Raw genomic sequence first — 20,878 nt, forward strand, 5'->3', positions numbered from 1 at the left:
AAGTGAGAAATCAGCCCAGAACTACACGGGAGGAGCTGGTCAATGACCTGAAAAGAGCTGGGACCACCGTTTCCAAGGTTACTGTTGGTAATACACTAAGACGTCATGGTTTGAAATCATGCATGGCACGGAAGGTTCCCCTGCTTAAACCAGCACATGTCAAGGCCCGTCTTAAGTTTGCCAATGACCATGTGGATGATCCAGAGGAGTCATGGGAGAAAGTCATGTGGTCAGATGAGACCAAAATAGAACTTTTTGGTCATAATTCCACTAACCGTGTTTGGAGGAAGAAGAATGATGAGTACCATCGTAAGAACACCATCCCTACTGTGAAGCATGGGGGTGGTAGCATCATGCTTTGGGGGTGTTTTTCTGCACATGGGACAGGGCGACTGCACTGTATTAAGGAGAGGATGACCGGGGCCATGTATTGTGAGATTTTGGGGAACAACCTCCTTCCCTCAGTTAGAGCATTGAAGATGGGTCGAGGCTGGGTCTTCCAACATGACAATGACCCGAAGCACACAGCCAGGATAACCAAGGAGTGGCTCTGTAAGAAGCATATCAAGGTTCTGGCGTGGCCTAGCCAGTCTCCAGACCTAAACCCAATAGAGAATCTTTCGAGGGAGCTCAAACTCTGTTTCTCAGCGACAGCCCAGAAACCTGACTGATCTAGAGAAGATCTGTGTGGAGGAGTGGGCCAAAATCCCTCCTGCAGTGTGTGCAAACCTGGTGGAAAAACTACAGGAAACGTTTGACCTCTGTAATTGCAAACAAAGGCTACTGTACCAAATATTAACATTGATTTTCTCAGGTGTTCAAATACTTATTTGCAGCTGTATCATACAAATAAATAGTTAAAAAATCATATTGTGATTTCTGGATTTTTTTTTTTTTAGATTATGTCTCTCACAGTGGACATGCACCTACGATGACAATTTCAGACCCCTCCATGATTTCTAAGTGGGAGAACTTGCAAAATAGCAGGGTGTTCAAATACTTATTTATTTATATATATATATATATATATATATATATATATATATATCTATCCTTAAATAAAACCATATAGTTTGACTACTTTAGTTTTACCAAGTTCACCCCAACTTAACCCTCACTAAACTGTTGAGCAGAAGTTAAAAGATTAAATTAGCCAATAGCTTAATCAAGGGCAGGTCCACTCCTTTTTAAATTAGCTTTCAGACACATTTCATGGTCTTCCTCAGCACAGAGTTTGCACAGCTGTCATTATGCAACCGAAGCAGATAACAATGTGTCCACTACATGAGCCAACCACAGGTCCATCTGCTGGGGAAGACTGTGAGACGCAGTTTAAAAATCCAGTAAAAGATAGTAAACTGACTTCAAGTTACGAGAAGAAAACAAATATTCAATTATCAACAATAAACCTGACAAACAAACTAGATTTCCGCTATTTACATAAAAGGGGCTCGTTCTTTAGGGTTCTTTAGTATCTATTTCCGGGGTATCAGTGCAGAGATGTTGAGTATCAAAAGATAAAAACCCGTGTAATTTGACACATCAAAACTTAATTTACGTGGGCACATCAGCGGGTACCCAAATTAATAAATAAATAGATTACATACTTTATCTGTGTATTATAATTTTTATCAGCTATACGGCTACTCACTTGGTTTACAATACTTAGCTAATACTTCTGACGAACACCGGAAGCTAGCTGGTTTTCCTTACCAAAACGGAAGGTAAGGAGGTTTATCCTCTCGCTTAGCCGTATTTAACTTTGTATGTGTGAGGCCGACACCGGCTTGGAGGACAGTCAGGTAATGTGTGAGGTTATCCACCACATCGTTTCATCCGAGTCAAAGAATTCAATACCAAACCACATCGGGACATGGGCTTAAGCATTAAGTGCTACATATGATTATATTTTGATATGTTTACGCTGGCTTCCGGTGTAGCTACCGTTAACATTACCGTGTTCAAATTGAAAGAGCTAACGTTAAGGTTAACTTAGTTTTACCGTTACACCGAAAATGTGAAAAGCAGGTGACCACAACATGTAACCTTAATTGCTCAAATTTAGCTCATAGCTAGCTAGCTAATATGAAATGACCATGCGACGTCAGTATCCCTTATCAAAGGATGATGTGATGTGTGTTATTCTTTAACCGAGTAGAAGCATAGACATGTCTGAGTAGAAGCAGCACTGATGAAGCTTGTAACAAGCAGCGGCGTTATTGTGTAAAGGCCCATTAGAGGGCGCACTGGTACATGTAAAGAAAACTGGGTAACGGTACAACTTTCTAAGTAACCCAATATTAAGGTTGTATATATAATGGCGTTATTAATGATATATATATACACCATTGAATAATGTTCTATAGATAAGTCATAAGCCATTAATTAAAACAACGTTTGGGTAGCCAGGTTGTGAAAATGTTCTCTGGCTGTGTTAAGTCATTAATTAAGGGTAATACGTGTCTAATTCATTTCTACTTATTAGCCATCAGTCAAGCATTTACAAATGTTAATAAGGCAGTGATATTAAGGGTCTCACTTTCTAATAAGCCAACAGCAAAACTCAGTAATTAATTTGGAATCATAAATATGATTAATAAGAAGGTTTTTTTTAATAGCAATCCATCAGGTCGTTTATTGCAAATAGCAAATGGATTTTGATGCTCTGCAGCATTTTTCTAAAAGTTTAGTGATCAAACGGTCGATTGGAGCTTTTTTTATGATGACCCAAAAAGCTGGATGATGATGAACACAACCTGCCAACCCATTTATTAATGCCTCATAAGTGATCTATGAAACATTAGTAAATTATTTATTAAACATTGTATCTGATAGCAATATAACCAATGACAGGTTTCTCTTTTCTTTGTAGGTAAGACAGACAGACAGAACCACAACATGTAAGAGCTTCTCAAAGATCACATTTTAAAGAACATTGAGTGATATTACTTTTGAAAGAGAAATATATTAATGTATTTTCTTTTTACTTTTGAAGGTCAGGGTTAAAATATCACATGTCACTGCCTGTGTCGGTAGGCGTCCTGTTGGTGGGCCTCCCATACTCCATCTCTCTAGCTACCCAGTGGATTTATGGCTGGCCCAATAAGCCTGGATATAAGAAGTACATAGAAGCACTAAAACCAAGGTAACTTGTAAAATACTGTAGATCTGTACTTGTTTTTTACTCATTAGGAAGAGTTAGTTTTTAATCCCCTTTTTCATGTTTGGCCTCTCCTTCAGGCGAATATACTGTTTGACCAAAGCTGTGCTGGAAACTCTTAAATATCTGCAATATGGGAGACTTTACTTTCAGTGGAAGTCATGGTACAAGAATGACGAAAACCGTAAGCATTACGAAAAGGTGTGTTAACGATAAGTTAGAAAGACAAAGTTAGAAGTGTATGTGTCTTTCCATGGCAGGGGCTAGACATTTTAGTAAATATTAAAATGAAATAATCTTAAAGTTATGTTTGTCTCAGCATTCATCACTTTAACTCGATGGAACATTTGTTATGCAATACCTAAAAATTGTGTCAGAGTTCACAGTTTTGTCTGCCTGGACTCAAAGGGAATAAAATTTGGCCGCCGAAGCAACAAGCTGGACTTGTACCACCCTCCAAATGTGGGCATGTCTAAAGATGTGCTTGCACCGCTGGTGGTTTTCGTCTATGGAGGCGCATGGGGCTCCGGAGATAGATCCATTTACTGTCTACTGGCGAGGCAGATGGCTGAAGAACTGAGTGCAACTGTCATATGTCCCGATTACTTCACCTATCCAAAGGTAAAATCTTTAGAACAGCACACCGTTGTCTAATTGGGTTAAAGATTTATTCAACAAACAATTCTTCAAATTCAGAGTGTCACTGGAATATGAACAGTATTTCTCATATTTATGAACTGTAAGTAAGAATTATACTGCAGTAACTCAAATGACAGATAAGACATTTCATTATAAATGTTACTGTGGTATCTGAACTGACTGCTTGTTTCATCTAATTGCCAGGGGAACGTTTTAGGGATGGTCCAAGATATTGCTGACTGCTTGGTTTGGGTCCAAGAGAGTGGTGAGAAGTTCAACTTTGACAAAGTAAGAAATATCTTAGTATTCAAGTAAGATAAGTATAAGATATAACATCAGGGATTCTTTGGAAATTGAGGAAAACTTTCAGATTATAATGGTAAGATTGACCATTTATTTTAAACCCCCAAAAGTTGGAAATCTTTTATATGTTCCAAAAAATAATTTAAAAACCTGCAAGTAGCTTAACGTTTCCTGAATCCATTCCCATTTACCAAAATCCCTTTTCATGCAGAAAAAAAGTTGTCCAAGCATGTGGGAAATGATTATATTAAAGCAATTTCATGGGTCCTTTAAGCTCACAGACTAAACTCATATCATGAATAAATTCTAAAACATTTATCTTTCAGGATGAGTAGCACTGATCCAAACGATCTGATCGGTTTCTAATTTATTAACAAGCTAATATAATAATGTTTTCTTGGAGAGTACTGATCCACATTGACCCAGTGTTCACTTTAAATAATGTCATTACACATGTTGTTGTGTTTTTTTGTCTTTTATAGGACAACATAGTATTAATAGGCCATTCAGCGGGTGCACATTTGTGTGCACTGACCACTCTGTTTCTCATTGATGCAAGAGAGGAGCTTTTCATAGAGGCCAGCAAGCTGAAGGACATTACACTGGCAATTAGAGGAGTTATTGGTAAGGATTTATGTGCAGTGCATCAGTCACAATTGCAACCATGTTTTGTGCTAAAGTAAACTCAACTTTAATAAATGTATGTGTGTCACAAAGATAATTTTGTGGCTTCTGAATTGTTGTTGAAAATGTTTTTTATTGCCTTTGCTGTGATCTGAATAGGACTTTAAACATCTCCCTCTTTCATATTTTTTCCGAAAATTGATTGCCAGAATTCTTTTCAGTTGATCTCTCATATTTTTCCGGACAGGCCTGAGTGGCGTGTACAACATCATGGACCATTATGAGCACGAGCAGAAGCGGGCAGTCGAATATGTCTCCACCATGCATAAAGCCATGAATGGAGTGGAGAACTTCCCGTACTACTCACCAACACACTTACTGAAGACGTTGAGCCAGGACAAACTGAACAGGTGAGACAAGACGACAAATGGTGTCACATCCTGAGAAGCCGTCTTTTGTAGGGGGTGACTGTTTTTTGTGCACCAATCAACAGCTTCCACATGAAATCAGGCAGAAGTGCATAACATTCATTCACATATCCATTACTATGGATAGAGCTTAAACTTCAATACAACCCCTCTATAGTAACCATAATAATATATATATACAGTAATCATTCCATGGCAATCTATAGTACATGGATGTCGATTTCTATATAATGAATCCACACAACAAATAATGTAGAGCATTCATATTCAGGCATATTTCCAAAACCTACTGGTGCCTTATCCATTAATAGAGGGAAAATATCAAAATAAACACAACAAGAGTCCTCACAAAAATATATATATAGTATATAATAGTATGAAGTTATTGCCCTTTCTCACGTTTCTCACACAATATTCTCTTGTTTCCATTTCTGCCAGAGTGCCTCCGTTTGTTTTGCTCCACGGGACCAATGACATTATCGTTCCTTTTGAATCTTCCATAAAGCTCTCTGATCTCCTCACCACGCTGTCCATAAAGGTGTCGCTCTACCTGCTGCCCAGAGTTGACCACACTGAGATCGTCACTGACCTCATGGTGTCAGACAGGCGCTTCTACCATTGCATCTACAGCTGCATCAAACATGAGTACAGAAAACTTTTGGGAACCTGCTGACGACCCTTCAGAGCATCAGAAAAACATCCAATCATCACTAATATTTTAATGATTGTGCCATACACTTACTTTGTTTACAGTATCTGCTCTAATACCTCACAATGAATTGTATTAAGCCTTGATTTTAACTTGATTGTGATTCCATAATAATGATTTATGTTTTGAACAGATTGTAATTGAGTAAATCCAGCAGTTGCATCTGATTGGTTTTTGATATCAACTCTTGTGTGAAGTGGAATCTGAATAGCATGATTCTAATATTGTCTTGAAAACTTGTTGTCCAGTTTGCAGTAACGTAAAATACAAGTTAAGAAAAGTGAAATCAATTATGAACCAATGAGTATTATAATAAATAAAAAAAACACAGTAAAGCACACTTATACATAGTATTGAAATGGGAGAACAGTTACACTCTACATCTCTTTTTTTTGGCCAACTATATCCTACTGACGTTGCTTTAATATTTTGATTCATTAACTTGCATGTTTTTATAAAATGAAACTTTTTTCTTGATTTATTGTAATATTTTCTCTTGAATAACTATTTATTGATCTCAGACACATTAAACCCAACATGAAGGAACTAACAATTTGTTTGCCTTTTTTCTTTATTGACTACAAATCTCTCACACAACAACACATTCAAATACATGCAGTCTAAACAAAGGAGCATTATACATTTTACAACATACGAAAGATCTTTTCTGTGGCTGCAGTCTGCTGCAGGGACTGGGCATAATTTGAAGTTACATTATTATATACATTATTTATAGTTCTACTTTTCCTAGATTAGAATGTGTTGGTGGTGCCCAGATTATTCTGAGATAATCTACAACTTTTTTATTTGGGCTATACCATAACATTTATACACATATTGATTTGTCTCTATTGTTGGTGCCACTCCACCTTTTAGGGACTGTATGAACATTTAAATAAAAAAAAATATAAAAAAACAAGACCCTCCCCAGCTTTATTTACATTTTCGTTTGACTTAAAAATATAGCCACTCTCACACAATTTTTAATTAAAAAGCTACTAAAATGTATTTATTACAGCCTCAAAGGGCTGTTTCATAAAGGTGTCTCTTATTGTGAAAAGCCCGTCTTGAATGAGGCTAAACTGGACCAGGATCTGTTATTAGAGAAAGCAGAGCTGATCAGGGGCTAAATTCGTCAAAACGAGGAGGAAAACAGTCGGAACAACACAAAAGTTGCTATGCTTGGTTCTTCTTTTATCATTTTACAGAACAATATTTATTTAGCCATGATAACAAAACGTCGGGGTGAATCCGTGGATTTCATTCCCAAATTAAAAGCTGTTAAACCATGCAGCTATCCCATTAAAATACCCTTAATAGGAAATGTAGGATTGGCTCAAATTAAAAAACAGGTTTTTGAGGGTTTTAAGAAACTTTTAAACGGAGGATATAACAAAATAAAACACTTTAATATATTGCAGTCAAATTTACCCATGAATTAACCTGACCAAATGTGGAGGAATTTCCACCTTAAATTAAAAACGAAGGTTCTTTTTATAGCTAGTACATTAAGGTAGGCCTACCTGTAATCTGATCAATAGAGCTGGCCAGCAATTTCCCCTCCCTCTTCTTATATCTTTTGTTTTGAAAACTGATATACTGACATACTTTTTTTCTTTGAGAAGAACACGCACACACTCGCGCACACGCACGCGCACACACACACAACACAACACACACACACACACACACACGAGGCGGAGTTTAGCGAAGACCTACATCGGTGTCTCAGTTCAGTTCAGGTTCTGCTCTGCTGCGTAGCTTCACACACGCACACAACTGTTGTGTTTGACGGTACTTGCCGAAGCGTAAAGAGAAGTAAAATCATGTCTGTAAATATGTAACCGTACATGCCCTCTGACATTCGTGTTTCCACCGGGAGAAGAAAGATGGACTCTGTTGTGAAAAACACCCAGAAGGAGTTGTGGTTCCGCGGTCTGCTTTGGTGGTCGCTTCTGGTGGAGCTGGCGTCGGGAGGTAACAACTTTTTTACTCCTTTTCAATGAAAACAAATGAGAGATAAACTCATTTGAAGGTGCTTCAATGCCGATTTGTTAATACTGTAACCATATCATTATGTTACTTAGCTTTGACGAGTTTCTTCCAGGTGTTTGTGGTTTTCTGAGGGAATAGGAGTTCCCGGCTGAAGGCATAACGTTAACGTTACTTGAGAATTCCAGGCTACCGCTTCAGTGGTCATAACAAATTGTCTTGTACCCTTTTTTGCTGGCTGTGATTTCTTTCATAGTAGGCTACACTACTATTTCTGTATCAGGCTTACTGTAGTATCACCTTACAGAGAATTATTAAATGTTTTCTGTGCGTGATGTTGAGCTGCTGTAGTGGTTCACAGGTATTTAAATGTTGACCTCAACAGAATTGAATACGTTGTGAATGAGGTCTGGCTGGTGGGTGTTTGGCTGCAGTGTTAATCACCAATTCAGAATAGCAACAATTTTTAGCTTTTTAAGCAGCATGATTCTGCATGCTTTTCTCAAATGAATGACAGAAATGGACAGTTGTCGTTGCATTGAAAGCGCTAATGGGGGGGGGGGAGAAAATGTGTTTTTTAGTGAGTCACAGCTTCAGATGTACATTATTTACAAATGTGGTCATTCATTAGCCTCTCTGGTTGATTTGATCCCATGCATGTGTGATGCATGGACATCTAAAGTCAGCGTTGAACAAGGCTTTGGCCCTGGGGATAATCAGGAATTACCGTGACTCACTCTCACATTATCCATCATTGAAAATAACTACAGTATAGACAATTGTTTTACTTCAGTGCATTTCAGAATGTATGTATTCCCTTGGAATTATGAAACAAGCCTTTGCTAAAACATCCACGTTCCAGGCTTTGACAATGCATCAGCGAAAGAGTGGCATGACAGTCAGCAAAAACCCAAAGAGGCACTTCAGTCAAGTTGCATCGCTGATCTGTTGTATAAATTGAGCACACAGGCAGTGACAAGCACTGGTCTCACCCCTCAAATTAACTGTAAGCGGGTGTTCGCTAAAAGGTCACTGGCTTTGTTGTTGAAAGAGCAGTTTGTGAAATCTCACCCAAAAAAATGTCCCTGACGCACAGAAATTGCCCCTGCAGACATGTAGATTATAGAACAACCTCCAAACACCTCCTGTTTCTGCTTCTTTAGGCACACAGTCAGGTGTACACGGCTATGTTTATGTGTGTGTAATGTTTTCTAGTAGTGGACTGTGCTCTTTCATTTACATACCCCCCGAAAATGTCCATGTTTCAGCATGTAAGTATGTCAAAAATAGCTGAAACAACTAAGATGTTCTTCCATCTTATAGAATAGAATATGTTTTATTGTCATTGGACAGCAGCTGTCCGACGAAATTTTTCCGCAACTCACCCTCAGTACCCTTATAAAGGCAAAAGACACAGAATAATAAATATAGTAAATACAATAATAAAATAAAATAAAAAGTCAGATGCACATTTGTATTTGCAGAAAGACTGCTATTGCACCATTAGTTGTTAGTGTTCAGTTCTTTTATGGCATCTTTTACAGCTATCCAAGAATACAGTTCCATATAAGGAGGTGAACTGTGGGAAAGACCTTTTTGTTTTAACTAAACATGACGTTCAATCATACGACTTTAACGTCACTGTGACATCGCCAAAATACAATTGAGCATGCATGTCCATCCTTGTGAATTTAAGGAACAAATATCATTGCATTCCTCTTGGCTAGTTTTACGAGAATGCTTCCTCCCTGTTATGCACACAGATCCAGTCAGATGAATGAACATGACGTCTAAATAAGAAAGGACAAGGGGTCAGAGTAAGGATAAGTGATGCTGTGTGCCTGTGGGCCAATCAATTACTTTATTTTCAGCTGTATTAAACAGTTGCTAAAGGCACATTACACATGACCTGACTGGTCTGTTAATGACAGTTAATTTGATGTAAACAAACAATAGGAATAACTGCAATTGAAAAAAACTTTTTTTCTCTGAAGGGAACATTTTATTTATAAATAAATAAAAGGTACTGTATATCAGCAGGTAGAGGAATCTTTGGTGAAAGTAAGCAACTGGAGGATATATATATATATATATATATATATATATATATATATATATATATATATATATTATATATATATATATATATATATATATATATATATATATATGTGTTTTATGTTTTACAGTATATATTTAATAATTGTTCAAGTTTGCACTTTATATATATATATATATATATATATATATATATATATATATATATATATATATATATATATATGTGTTTTATGTTTTACAGTATATATTTAATAATTGTTCAAGTTTGCACTTTACTTGATTATTCAGCCTGGGCCCAAGAAATATGTCAGTGTGAGTTAGTGCAAAACAGTGCTGTTTTGTTGCTGTGCACAAATAAGCACCGAAGCTGACTACAGTGGGAAATATGAGATGGAGACAACCATGTGAAGTTCACTGAAAAACAATGTTTAGCTTCTTGTTATGGAAGAATACTGTTTGTAATGTATTTAATTGGTATAAACAAAATGAACGAGTCTTGGTCAAAATACGTGCACATTTTGTTTTTGCAGCCATGGTTTAGTATTGTGTTTTTTATTTATGATAAGATTAGAGGATTGAGGATTAGAGGAGTGCAAGGATTAGTTGCTTAATTGATTAGTCGATTGAAAGAAAATGTATAATTTTGATAACCAATTAATTTCTCATGCAAAATCATTTGTACGAATATGCTGCGTTTCTTTGTCTTATTTGATAGTAGACTGAATATCTTTGGGTTTTGGACTTTAATATTTGAAGGCCGGGATTTAGGATATTGGATGGAGAGAAATTGTGATTTTTCATTATTTTCTGCCATTTTATAGACCAAATGATTAATCGAGAAAACAATCTGCAAAAAAATTGATTATGAAAGTAATTGTTAGTTGCAGCCCTACAAAATATCAACATTTGTCTGTTAAGATAAACTAGAACAGATACAAAGAACAGTAGGTTACTCTGACATTAGAGGTGTTGAAATTAATCAAATAATCAATGCATCGAATCGTGGACATGGACGATGCTGCATCGATAATCGGCCAGGCCATAATCGATTATTTCTGTTTACAATTTAATGTATGCCTAACAACCTTTCTGTTTACATATTCTGTTATGTTTTGCACATTTAGGAAGTGCCATGTGCTCAGTGCTGTAGTTTTATGTATCCAATTTATTTAGTATTAGAGCACTGCAGAATGTTTTGTTTTTGAAGCTTGAAAAGCTATGAATTAAATATCCTATATGGCTTTAATAGAAAAATATATTTGACGCATCGTGATGCATCGAGATATCGAATCGAATCGAATCGGTGACATGATAATCGTAATTGAACCAGGAGATCAGTGAAGATTCACACCTCTATCTGACATATGAAGCAAATTTAAACTGTATAAACATATGATAACAAAACATGTATGTAAAATGATGTTGTATTGTTTCAAGATCTATATGTGCCAAGTTGAGATGTGGCATGACATCATTTCCATCTAGAAGAAGAGAAACTGACACGTTCAGAGGGACATCTCCGAGATACAAAAGCAGAAATTGATATTGTTATTTGACGTGTTTCTTTTGTGTTTTTGTATGTGTTTCCACAGGATGCATGTTATGTTTGATACACTAAGGTTGATTTATATAGTTGTTTGTCTCTCTGAAATCAGCCCCTGTTGATTGATTTGGCTGAAGGACTAATTTACATGCTTTACTGGTTTAATGGGGTTAAATTACTACACGGTCCATACAGATTGGATTTGTTCAGGCAAACTACCTATTAGTGCATTAACCCTTCTAGAAGTAACAACAATGCATTAACCCACATTAACTTTATCTAGCTTTCCCAGTGAGTCACTCTGGCCCATTAGCAGTACTCCGTTCTTGCCCTGGGACACGAACCACAAATAAATCAAATGTGTAATAAACATGTTTCTTCACAGAGGCAAATATGTTGTTAATGTTTGTTGGGCATGAAGGCTTGGATGAGAAAGCTTCAGAGTGCGTTAGGCCAAAATACAGGGTGATGTGAAAAGGCTGGGATGTGAGGTAGAAGAAACAGCTGGGTCGGTCCGCCACGTTGTTTGTGGAACATGAGGCCACGGACAATTTGAAGATGTCGGAGCCTTTCATGTTCAGGTTGAAGGTTCCTGTCAGGGCAGGGCAGGTCCAAACATGTCTGACTCCCCCGTGCTCACCTCCACATCCTCTGCTTTAGTTTGTATACTGCTGTTGTGGCATTACAGTCTAATACCTTTTAAATTCAGTAGTCATTCCTATGATTTTGGACAGTCCGTGAACAACTTTCTTTTAAAACTACAAACGAGCGAAGGCATATACCTGCAATTCTGTCTCAATGCACAGGTTTAGTTTCGTCCTAAAGGTGCTTATTATTCTATATGTACAGCTTTAGTGCTTCATAATTTCCATACTTGAAGGCATGTAAATCACTATGGTTGAGCACTTGAAGTGCAAATACAACAGGCCCACCAGAAAGGCTAAACTCAGCAGAGGTGTGTGTGTGTGTGTGTGTGTGTGTGTGTGTGTGTGTGTGTGTGTGTGTGTGTGTGTGTGTGTGTGTGTGTGTGTGTGTGTGTGTGTGTGTGTGTGTGTGTGTGTGTGTGTGTGTGTGTGTGTGTGTGTGCGTGCGTGCGTGCGTGCGCGCGCACGTGCTTGTGTGTGCGTGCTTCCCAAATACACAGACTCTGCTCCACTTGTAAAGAACAACCAAGATGATAATTAGCCTGACTTTTATATCTAAATGTCACATGTTGGCTATATTAAGACCACAATGCTTGACTCGACTTGTTCTGTGTTTGCTGTTTTTGCTGCTACTGTACTTTCTGTTGCAGTTCTCCTTCATACTCAGTGTGTTAAGTGTTAATTAAACAGGCTGCAAAAGACACAGTGAACACCACATTTGAACACATACTGTACATACTCTCTTTTCCTCTTTTAAAAAAAAAAAATATATCCTTCTTTCTCTCTCTTTCTCCAGCTTCCTTCTATGGCGACGGCTTTGTACAGCTTAAGGCAACGGAGTCGTCCGACCATAACATGCTCCGCATTCGCTTTCGAACCTCCAGCACCAACGGCCTGCTGTTTCTTGCTGCTGGCCAGACTGACTACTTCTTACTAGAGCTCCATGCTGGTCGCCTGCAGGTGGGTACATCCATGGCCCCAGCACTTGAGCATATGCGTTGAAGCATACATGAGCACACACATGCACACGCGCATATATGTACAGGCATACAATACAATACACAATACAGATCTTTGTGCATGACCACATACACGCGTATAAAAATACATGAAACACACAGAGACACGCACGCATGCACGCACGCACGCACGCACGCACACTGATCACCGTAAGCTATGGCTCCATCACAGTTGACAGTGTCAGTCTCTCAACACAGTAACACAAGCAGACAAGCCTGTGTGGTGTGAACGTTAACTCCATACCAGTCACAGTGGAAACTAGGAGATTATGAAAGCAGCTGATCTGTGTATTACTGTATTTGAATAATTGAGTGATCATTGTGTGATCATACTGTATATTGTACAGTAGTAGTGTAACACACGTGTGCCTCTGCACTTACTTTCTGGTACTATAATCACTCCATTAATATAATGTAATATAGGGCTGAAACTAATGACTATTTTTTATATTGAATAATTGTTTTTTATTAATTAATTAGTCCATGAAATGTCACTTTATTTTTTAAATGTCCATCACAACTTCCCAGAGCCCAAAGTGACATCTTCAAATGTCTTGGTTTTTCAATCCATTTAGAATGGTATAAATCAGAGCAAAGCAGCAATCCTTATATTTGAAAAGCTGGAACCAGCAAATGTTTGACATTCCTGCTTAAGAAATTACTAAAATTATTGATTTTCTTTGGAACAACAAAGTGATTAATCAACAAATCATTTCAGCTTTAATTCAATGTATAGTGCTCTTCATATAATGGTATATTCTATTATAAAGAAGCTATTCTTTCCTTTGTCCAGTCCTTTTGTTATTAACACTGTCACTTACACACTTACTAATGTGCAGCCATAAATGTGTCTTCTCAGTGACTAGAGTGCCTTTTGCTCAATTCAAGACTTAGTTAGTTGAAAAGCATTATGTAATTAATTTCAAAAAGCTCACTGGTAATATTTAATAATGATTATCACACACAAAGAGTGTATCTCTCTATTTCTTAAGGCACTAAATTCCATAGTAGAATACGTTTAAATTACCAGGTTAGAAAAAATATGAGAAGTCAGCTTTAATTAAAATTAAATAAAGTTAACTAAAATTGTGTACTAGTAGTAAAAAAGGCTAATATTGCAACACTATTCATCTGAAGTATCCTGTAAGCAGCTCTGCCAGGCTAAATCAGCATACAAAATGGAAAGACATATTGTAGAAAGCCTTTTTAATATGCAGACACATTCATAGGAAACACACAGAGTTCTGAGGTATGCGTTATAGCTTTGTGCGTCAAATTTGAGAAATCCTTGTGGCTAAGCTTCTATTTGTGTCAGACTTGTGCTCCCGGAAATGAATTGACGACTGTGTTGCATTGGAGTGAACTGCTCGTCCCTGTTCCTTAAACTGGCACCAATTTTTTTTGTTCACTTATCCTCAGGCTTGGGGTCTCATTCCATGAGTCAGACATGAGCGTCGCTCCCTGGAAATCCGTGCATGAATAGCAGGGACTCAGCAGCAAGCCTTGACAAGCACGTCATCTAAATGCAGCATTAGTTTGAGATGGTGACATGATGCTCTGTGGACATAGCTCAAGGCAAAGAGATGATAGTTCTCTTCCTGCTTTAAATTGCAGAAAAGCTCACTGTTATTACAGCGGGTGACATCATGGAACATAAGCAGTCTAAATCCTGTGTTTCCCTTTCCAGGTGTCACAGTGTCTACACTTAATAATTTAATTCTTATAAGTCATAATGTCATAGGTTATAGAAACAATTATAGCATTTGATACAATGACAATATTTTAGGACTCTGAATATTATTTTTGTAATGTTATATTCATATTTATTACAATATTATTTTTACAATGATGTCTTCATAATCATACCAAACAGTTGAAACCTGTTTATGAATGTTTAACCAAGAGTCTACCGCTATGGTAGAGACACTGTGAGGTTGTACTTTTGAGCTAAATACTAAAAACATGCTAACCTGCTTGTATGGACAATGCTAACATGCTGATGTTTAGTGGGTATAATGTTTATGATATTAGTTAAGTGTCACCTGATAATGGCGGTAGTTGAAAAGTTAAAGGACCACCAAATGAAATACAGTTCATCCTGAGGGGGTCATGAATGCCTACCAAAACTGAATTGCAATCCATCCAAAAGTTGTCAAGACATTTGACTTTAAAACTGCAAACGTGAACCTCATGGTGATGCTGGAAAAAAGGACATCACCAAACTCATCAGGATTCATCCTCTGGGCATATCTGTACCACATTTAATGGCAATCCATGCAATAGTTGTCAGAAATGTTACTAAGAAATAAAAAATAAAACCAACAAACTAATGGTGGTTCAAGAAGAAAAGGGAGGGGATCACCAAAGTCAGTAGGCTTCATCCTCTAAATACCACGAATGTCTGCACCTAAATGTCATGCAAATCCATTCAGTAGTTCTTAAAGTATTTGTGTGGACCAACTGATCAACACTGCCTAGAAGCACGTAACTAGTGTAACAGCTATCATATTTGAATGTGGGACATCACAAAATACATCTATTCTAATATGATAAACCTGAAATAAAATTAAATTGCTGCTTAGATCAGTATGAGGATTTACCTTTTATTTCTGTAATATAACATATTTTCTAATCCCGTTGTCTTGTTTTTTCTCTTAGCTGAAACTTGATCTTGGATCGAGGGAGCTAATGTTACAGTCAGAGAGAGGCATCCAGCTTAATGACCTGGCCTGGCACTCTGTGGAGGTTCGCCATGTGCAGCACAACATCACTCTGACTGTAGACAAGAACTCTCACACGGGTGCAAAGATGCCACCAGGCTCCCATCATGATTTCCAGATTTTGGATGGTCTTTATGTCGGAGGCTCAGGAGGCCTGGACAGACTTTACCTCCCCAGGGACCCGATCGGCTTCCGAGGCTGCATGGACGAGGTGATTTTTAACGAACATGACTTGTTGTCATCACTGAGGCCATATACCGGATTCAAGAATGTCCATGAGGTGTCTTTAGGCTGTAGTCCCCAATTCTTTGCTACCGAGGAGGACCCTATCAGCTTCTTTAGCTCCAGGGCTTACATTTCTCTTCCAACCTGGAACACCCAGCAGGAAGCGATATTCGAGTGTGTTGTGCACACTTCAGCCAAAGAGGGAATTGTCCTGTACAATTCAGCCAGAGAGGGGGACTTTCTGGCTGTAGAGATTCAGGAAGGTTTACCAGTGGCCATTGTTGGGAAAGGTGGAACCATAACTGAGCTTCGATCCCTTACATTCATCAATGACAGGAAATGGCATTCCATCAAGTTGCATTTCAGTTCCAAAAGCCTTGAGCTTACTGTTGATGGAGAGATAGTGAAAAGTAGCATTAGCTCTCGTTCAAAGGGGCTTCATTTTAAAGGTTATCTTTTTGTTGGCGGTATCGATGACAGCACCAGATCTGAAGTCAGGAAGGTGGGGCTTGTCTCTGTGTCTGGCAAGCGTGTCAGAGGAGGTTCCTTTAAAGGATGTTTGAAGAACATTGAAGTCAACGGAGTGAAAACAGGTCTCTCCAATGCTGTAGTCACCAAGGATATCTCAGTTGGCTGTGAGCCAGAGAAAGAACCAGAACCATCGACCACTGTGATTCCAACAAGTGCTCCAGGATCCCTCTTTCCCTTGGTGACACCAACACCATCACTTCACATGTCCACCATTGCAAGGGGCTTGGACAGAAAGTATAGCTCAAATTTTGTGCAGCTCAAAAACCTTGTGGTCCAGGAAGGTGGTCGAGCATCTCTTGAGGCCAAACACATCAAGGTACTCTTGGACTTCAAGAATCTTGGGATTAGACAGTCTCAGATTATGTTCCGAATTCGGGAGCAACCAATTCGTGGTCAGATAAGACTTGATGTTGATCAGGACCAAGAGGAGAACACCTTCAGCATGTTGGACCTTTGGCATGGACGAGTGATGTATATCCATGGAGGCTCAGAGGAACCAGATGACTTCTTCATGTTTTCAATTTATTCTAGCAGTAAAAAGCAAGTTCCTGATTATCTGAAGGGCAACAAGTTGTACCGCTACAATATTACTGTGACACCCACCAACGATGCACCTGAATTGAGTCTCCCTGAAGGAAACCTTTTTGTCCTGTTGGAGAACTCAAAGAAACGCCTCACCACTGATATTTTAAAGGCCACAGATATTGACAGCAGCTACACCGACCTTGCATTCTCTGTGCTTGGGAACCTAAATGCTGATGCAGGATATTTAGAAATTGAAAACAAACCTGGCAAGGCAGTGACCTCATTCTCATATTTAGACTTGGAGGAACTGAGGGTGTACTATGTTCACACAGGAGTTCGAAACTCAAGGATAGTTCTTAGAGTTGGCGATGGGGAAAAGGTCAGCAATACTGTGGTTCTAAGGATCATGGCTGTAGCACTGGAGTATAAGATTGCCAACAACACAGGCCTTCAGATCATTCAAGGAGAGACAGCTATACTTGGTTCAAAGCAGCTGGCTGTGCAAACCAATGCTGTGAAACAAATTATAGACATCCGGTATGATATCATTGAACCCCCTCAGTTTGGAGAACTCCAGAGACTTCACTCAAGCGGTGAATGGAGGCCTACTGACTCATTTTCCCAAAGGCTTCTAGAAAAAGAGCGCCTGAGGTATGTTAGCACTTTTCAAGAAATCCAGACATCCAATGTCACTGATTACTTTAAGAGCAAAGTTAATGTGGCTGCAAGGGAAACCACTGAAATACTCTTCCCAATCACTGTGAAGTGGGTGAAGTACCACCTATTGAGGAATGTTATGATAGACATGAATAAAGTTAGGAAAGTGACACTGGACTCAGAGTATCTTTTTGCCACAGCTGAAGGTGTGACCCTCTCAGAGGATGACCTTTATTTCCGGGTTCTCACCACACCAAAGAAAGGGAAACTCCTGCGCGACACCACAGTCTTGAGCAAGAATTCAACCTTTAGCCAAAGAGATGTAACAGATCTAAAAATACATTACGAGCTAGTCGACAGGCCTTATGAAGATACAAGCGACAGGTTCAAATTTCAGCTGGTTTCTAGACATGCTCAGTCACAAAACTATGATTTCCGGTTTTCCATTAAAGCTGATGTCAACAGTGTGTTTATGAGAAACGATGGACTCTCACTTCTGGAGGGAGAAAGTAAACTTATAATGAAAGATGACCTGTTTGCAGAGACTTTGAGTACAAAGGATATGTACTACACTGTCATAAGCAGCCCCAAACATGGGAAGCTAGTCCGTATTAATCAGTCAAATTCCAATGCTAGCTACGACAACATCTTAACCTTTAGTAACCAGGATATATTAGAGGAACGGATAATGTACATCCATGACGACAGTGAAACAACTCAAGATGAGTTCACTTTCATAGCCTCCACCAGCCAAGGTTTCAAATCCTCCATCGCAGAAGATGAAATTGGCTCCAAAGAAGGAATGTTCAACATATCTATTCAGCTATTAAATGACCGAAAGCCAGTACGTGTTATTGATAAAGTTTTCCATGTAGTTAGGGATGGACAGAAGTTACTTACTATAGAGGATTTGCGTTATCATGATGAAGACTCTGATTTTGATGATGGCCAGTTGATTTACACTCGACGTGGAATCCCGATGGGAGACCTAGTGCTGGTTAATGACACTACTCATCGGCTGTTCAAGTTTCAACAGAAGGATTTGGAAGAAAAGCGAGTGTTGTTCATTCATAAAGGTGTGAGCACTGGCAGGTTTGTGCTCTTTGTCTCAGATGGAAAACATTTTATATCAAGCCTTTTAGACATCAGTGCACATGAGCCTTTCTTGAAGGTCGACAAAAACACTGGCCTACTGGTTCAGAAGGGCCAATCAGTAACCTTTTCCACCAATAATTTTAGTGTCATATCAAATATGGACATCAGAGATGACCAGGAGGTCCTCTTTGAGTTGGATGAGGCTCCCAAGTATGGAGGACTTTATCGCAATGAAACAAAGGTGGATTCCTTCTCACAGTCTGACTTTAAGGATGGGCTGATCTCCTATCGGCACAATGACAGCAAGCATCTTGCAGACTATTTTAATTTAACAGTGAAAGCTAAAGGTCTTCAGCTTGCAGTGGGAGTCAATGTGAAAGTTTACCTAGAAAGTCATCAGAGGCCACCCATTGTGCTGCATCACAACATCTTACTGGTAGAAGAGGGAAAACCAGTGAAGATCAGTGAAACTAAACTAGAGGTGAGTGTTTCAGAAAAGACCCAGATTGAGTTTTTAATCAAAAGTCATGCAATTTCTATTTTGGCTCAAATCACACAATGGCCATTTTGAAGGCCAATACCATCCTTTTATGTCATATTGCAATTTATGTTTTAAATGTCATTACAATGCCACATCATCTGTCACAAAAATCTAGTAATTTGTTTTTCTTTATTATTTGACCAGTGGTCACTAAACATCTCCTTTACAGAAGATAATAATGATAAGAATTATAATAATAATTTATATATATTCTAAATAATGATATGCATTCTTGTGGAATCTGAACACAATGTTTCATTTCAACGTTTTATGTTAAGAGCTTCCAAACCTGGTTCTAAAAATATTTCATTAAATAACCTGCATCATGTCGTGGTGTAGTTACGGTGTCAGAAGGGAACAACATTTAGCAGATAGTTTATGATAAAAGGACAATATCTCTCTAATGTTACAGTAAAAGAGCAGTTTTTACTGTTTTAAAGGCTTATGAAAGGGAAGACGCTGAATGCTGGCCAGCGTTTCCTTTTTACGATAATGCCATGTTACATTGAGAGCAAAATGAAAACTAAGCTTTAGTGACGCTTGGAACATTTCAAATTTAACCAGTGAATATGTTTTCTGATTGCTGCAGGTCACTCACGAGGACAACCTGCCATCTGAGATTGTATTCACAGTGAAGGTAGCCCCGTCTCATGGCGTTCTCCGGCGTTTTGTCGAAGCGGGGGAGAGCTACGTCGGAACCAAACAGTCCCCTGTCAAGACGTTTACCCAAGAGGACATTAACAGTGGGAACATCCAGTACATGCAGGTGGAGCCCAACAAAGTGAACGACACTTTCATCCTTGATGCCACCAATGGGGTGACAGACGTCAACGGCATTAGGATGTCTGTTGACATCATCCCACGCCTCATCCCACTTCAGGTCTTTAATTTCACGCTGAATGAGGGTGCCTCCAAGGCGCTGACCCAGGATGTGCTCAAAGTCACCAACCGACACTTTTCTGGAATCAACTTCCCCTATAGTTTGACTGAGCCCCCGCAGCATGGTCACATTGAGCACTCTCGACATCCCGGTGTGGCCATAACCTCTTTTACCAGGAGGCAGGTGAGAAATTCTGACAGACGCTCTTATAGTGGTAACAGAAAAATAGCAATAGACCAGCAGTTGGATTGATGGATATAATTTGATTTAATGTGGTGGTAATATTTTTCAGGCCCATAACTAACACTGAAGACACAGAGGTCATGTCTTACCATGATCATTGCCATTTTACAGGCATAAAATGATTTTAAGGAGAGGATGTTTTTTCAGATTTGACACAAATCTACAGGAATTACTTACCTAACTTACCAGGAATTGTTACCTAACATGCATTCTTATACAATTCTGTATAGCAATATTAAGAATAATATTAAGCAATGTTTGACTACTTGATTGATGGATAAAACATGTGATTGATTGTTATTGCAGTAAGTAACACTGAAGGCACGGGGCTTATGTCCT

At 38.6% G+C, this 20,878-nt stretch overlaps 2 protein-coding genes across 4 annotated transcripts in view; both read left to right on the top strand.

Moving 5' to 3' along the window:
- Window positions 1–1,710: 1,710 nt before the first annotated feature.
- Window positions 1,711–6,413, top strand: si:dkey-193c22.1 (uncharacterized protein LOC567837 homolog). 3 transcript variants are annotated; one of them, XM_031305737.2, is made up of 9 exons: window positions 1,711–1,802; window positions 2,873–2,900; window positions 2,996–3,145; window positions 3,241–3,361; window positions 3,569–3,781; window positions 4,004–4,087; window positions 4,585–4,726; window positions 4,974–5,136; window positions 5,593–6,413. In XM_031305737.2, coding segments are annotated over exons 2-9 (1,110 nt in total). In that variant the 5' UTR covers window positions 1,711–1,802; window positions 2,873–2,898; the 3' UTR covers window positions 5,828–6,413. The 3 variants fall into 3 exon arrangements, with proteins under 3 accessions (XP_031161597.1, XP_035854838.1, XP_031161599.1); XM_035998945.1 differs by having other exon boundaries at window positions 1,729–1,913; XM_031305739.2 differs by having other exon boundaries at window positions 1,763–1,908; window positions 2,868–2,900.
- A 1,127-nt stretch (window positions 6,414–7,540) lies between these two features.
- cspg4b (chondroitin sulfate proteoglycan 4b) overlaps window positions 7,541–20,878 on the top strand; it is a 29,289-nt gene continuing 15,951 nt past the window's right edge. Inside the window, exons 1-4 of the mRNA XM_031305682.2 lie at window positions 7,541–7,840; window positions 12,900–13,063; window positions 15,781–19,356; window positions 20,006–20,479. Coding sequence (XP_031161542.2) covers window positions 7,714–7,840; window positions 12,900–13,063; window positions 15,781–19,356; window positions 20,006–20,479 — 4,341 coding nt within the window. The 5' untranslated portion in view covers window positions 7,541–7,713. The remainder of the gene's footprint in view (window positions 7,841–12,899; window positions 13,064–15,780; window positions 19,357–20,005; window positions 20,480–20,878) is intronic.

Source organism: Sander lucioperca, chromosome 2 (genome assembly GCF_008315115.2).
Source record: "Sander lucioperca isolate FBNREF2018 chromosome 2, SLUC_FBN_1.2, whole genome shotgun sequence".
Taxonomy (NCBI): domain Eukaryota; kingdom Metazoa; phylum Chordata; class Actinopteri; order Perciformes; family Percidae; genus Sander; species Sander lucioperca.

Coding starts and splice junctions, on each gene's coding strand:
- si:dkey-193c22.1 (XM_031305737.2), top strand. Junction 3,362..3,568: donor ACCGTAAGCATTACGAAAAG/GTGTGTTAACGA, acceptor CTGGACTCAAAG/GGAATAAAATTTGGCCGCCG. Junction 4,727..4,973: donor GGCAATTAGAGGAGTTATTG/GTAAGGATTTAT, acceptor TTTTCCGGACAG/GCCTGAGTGGCGTGTACAAC.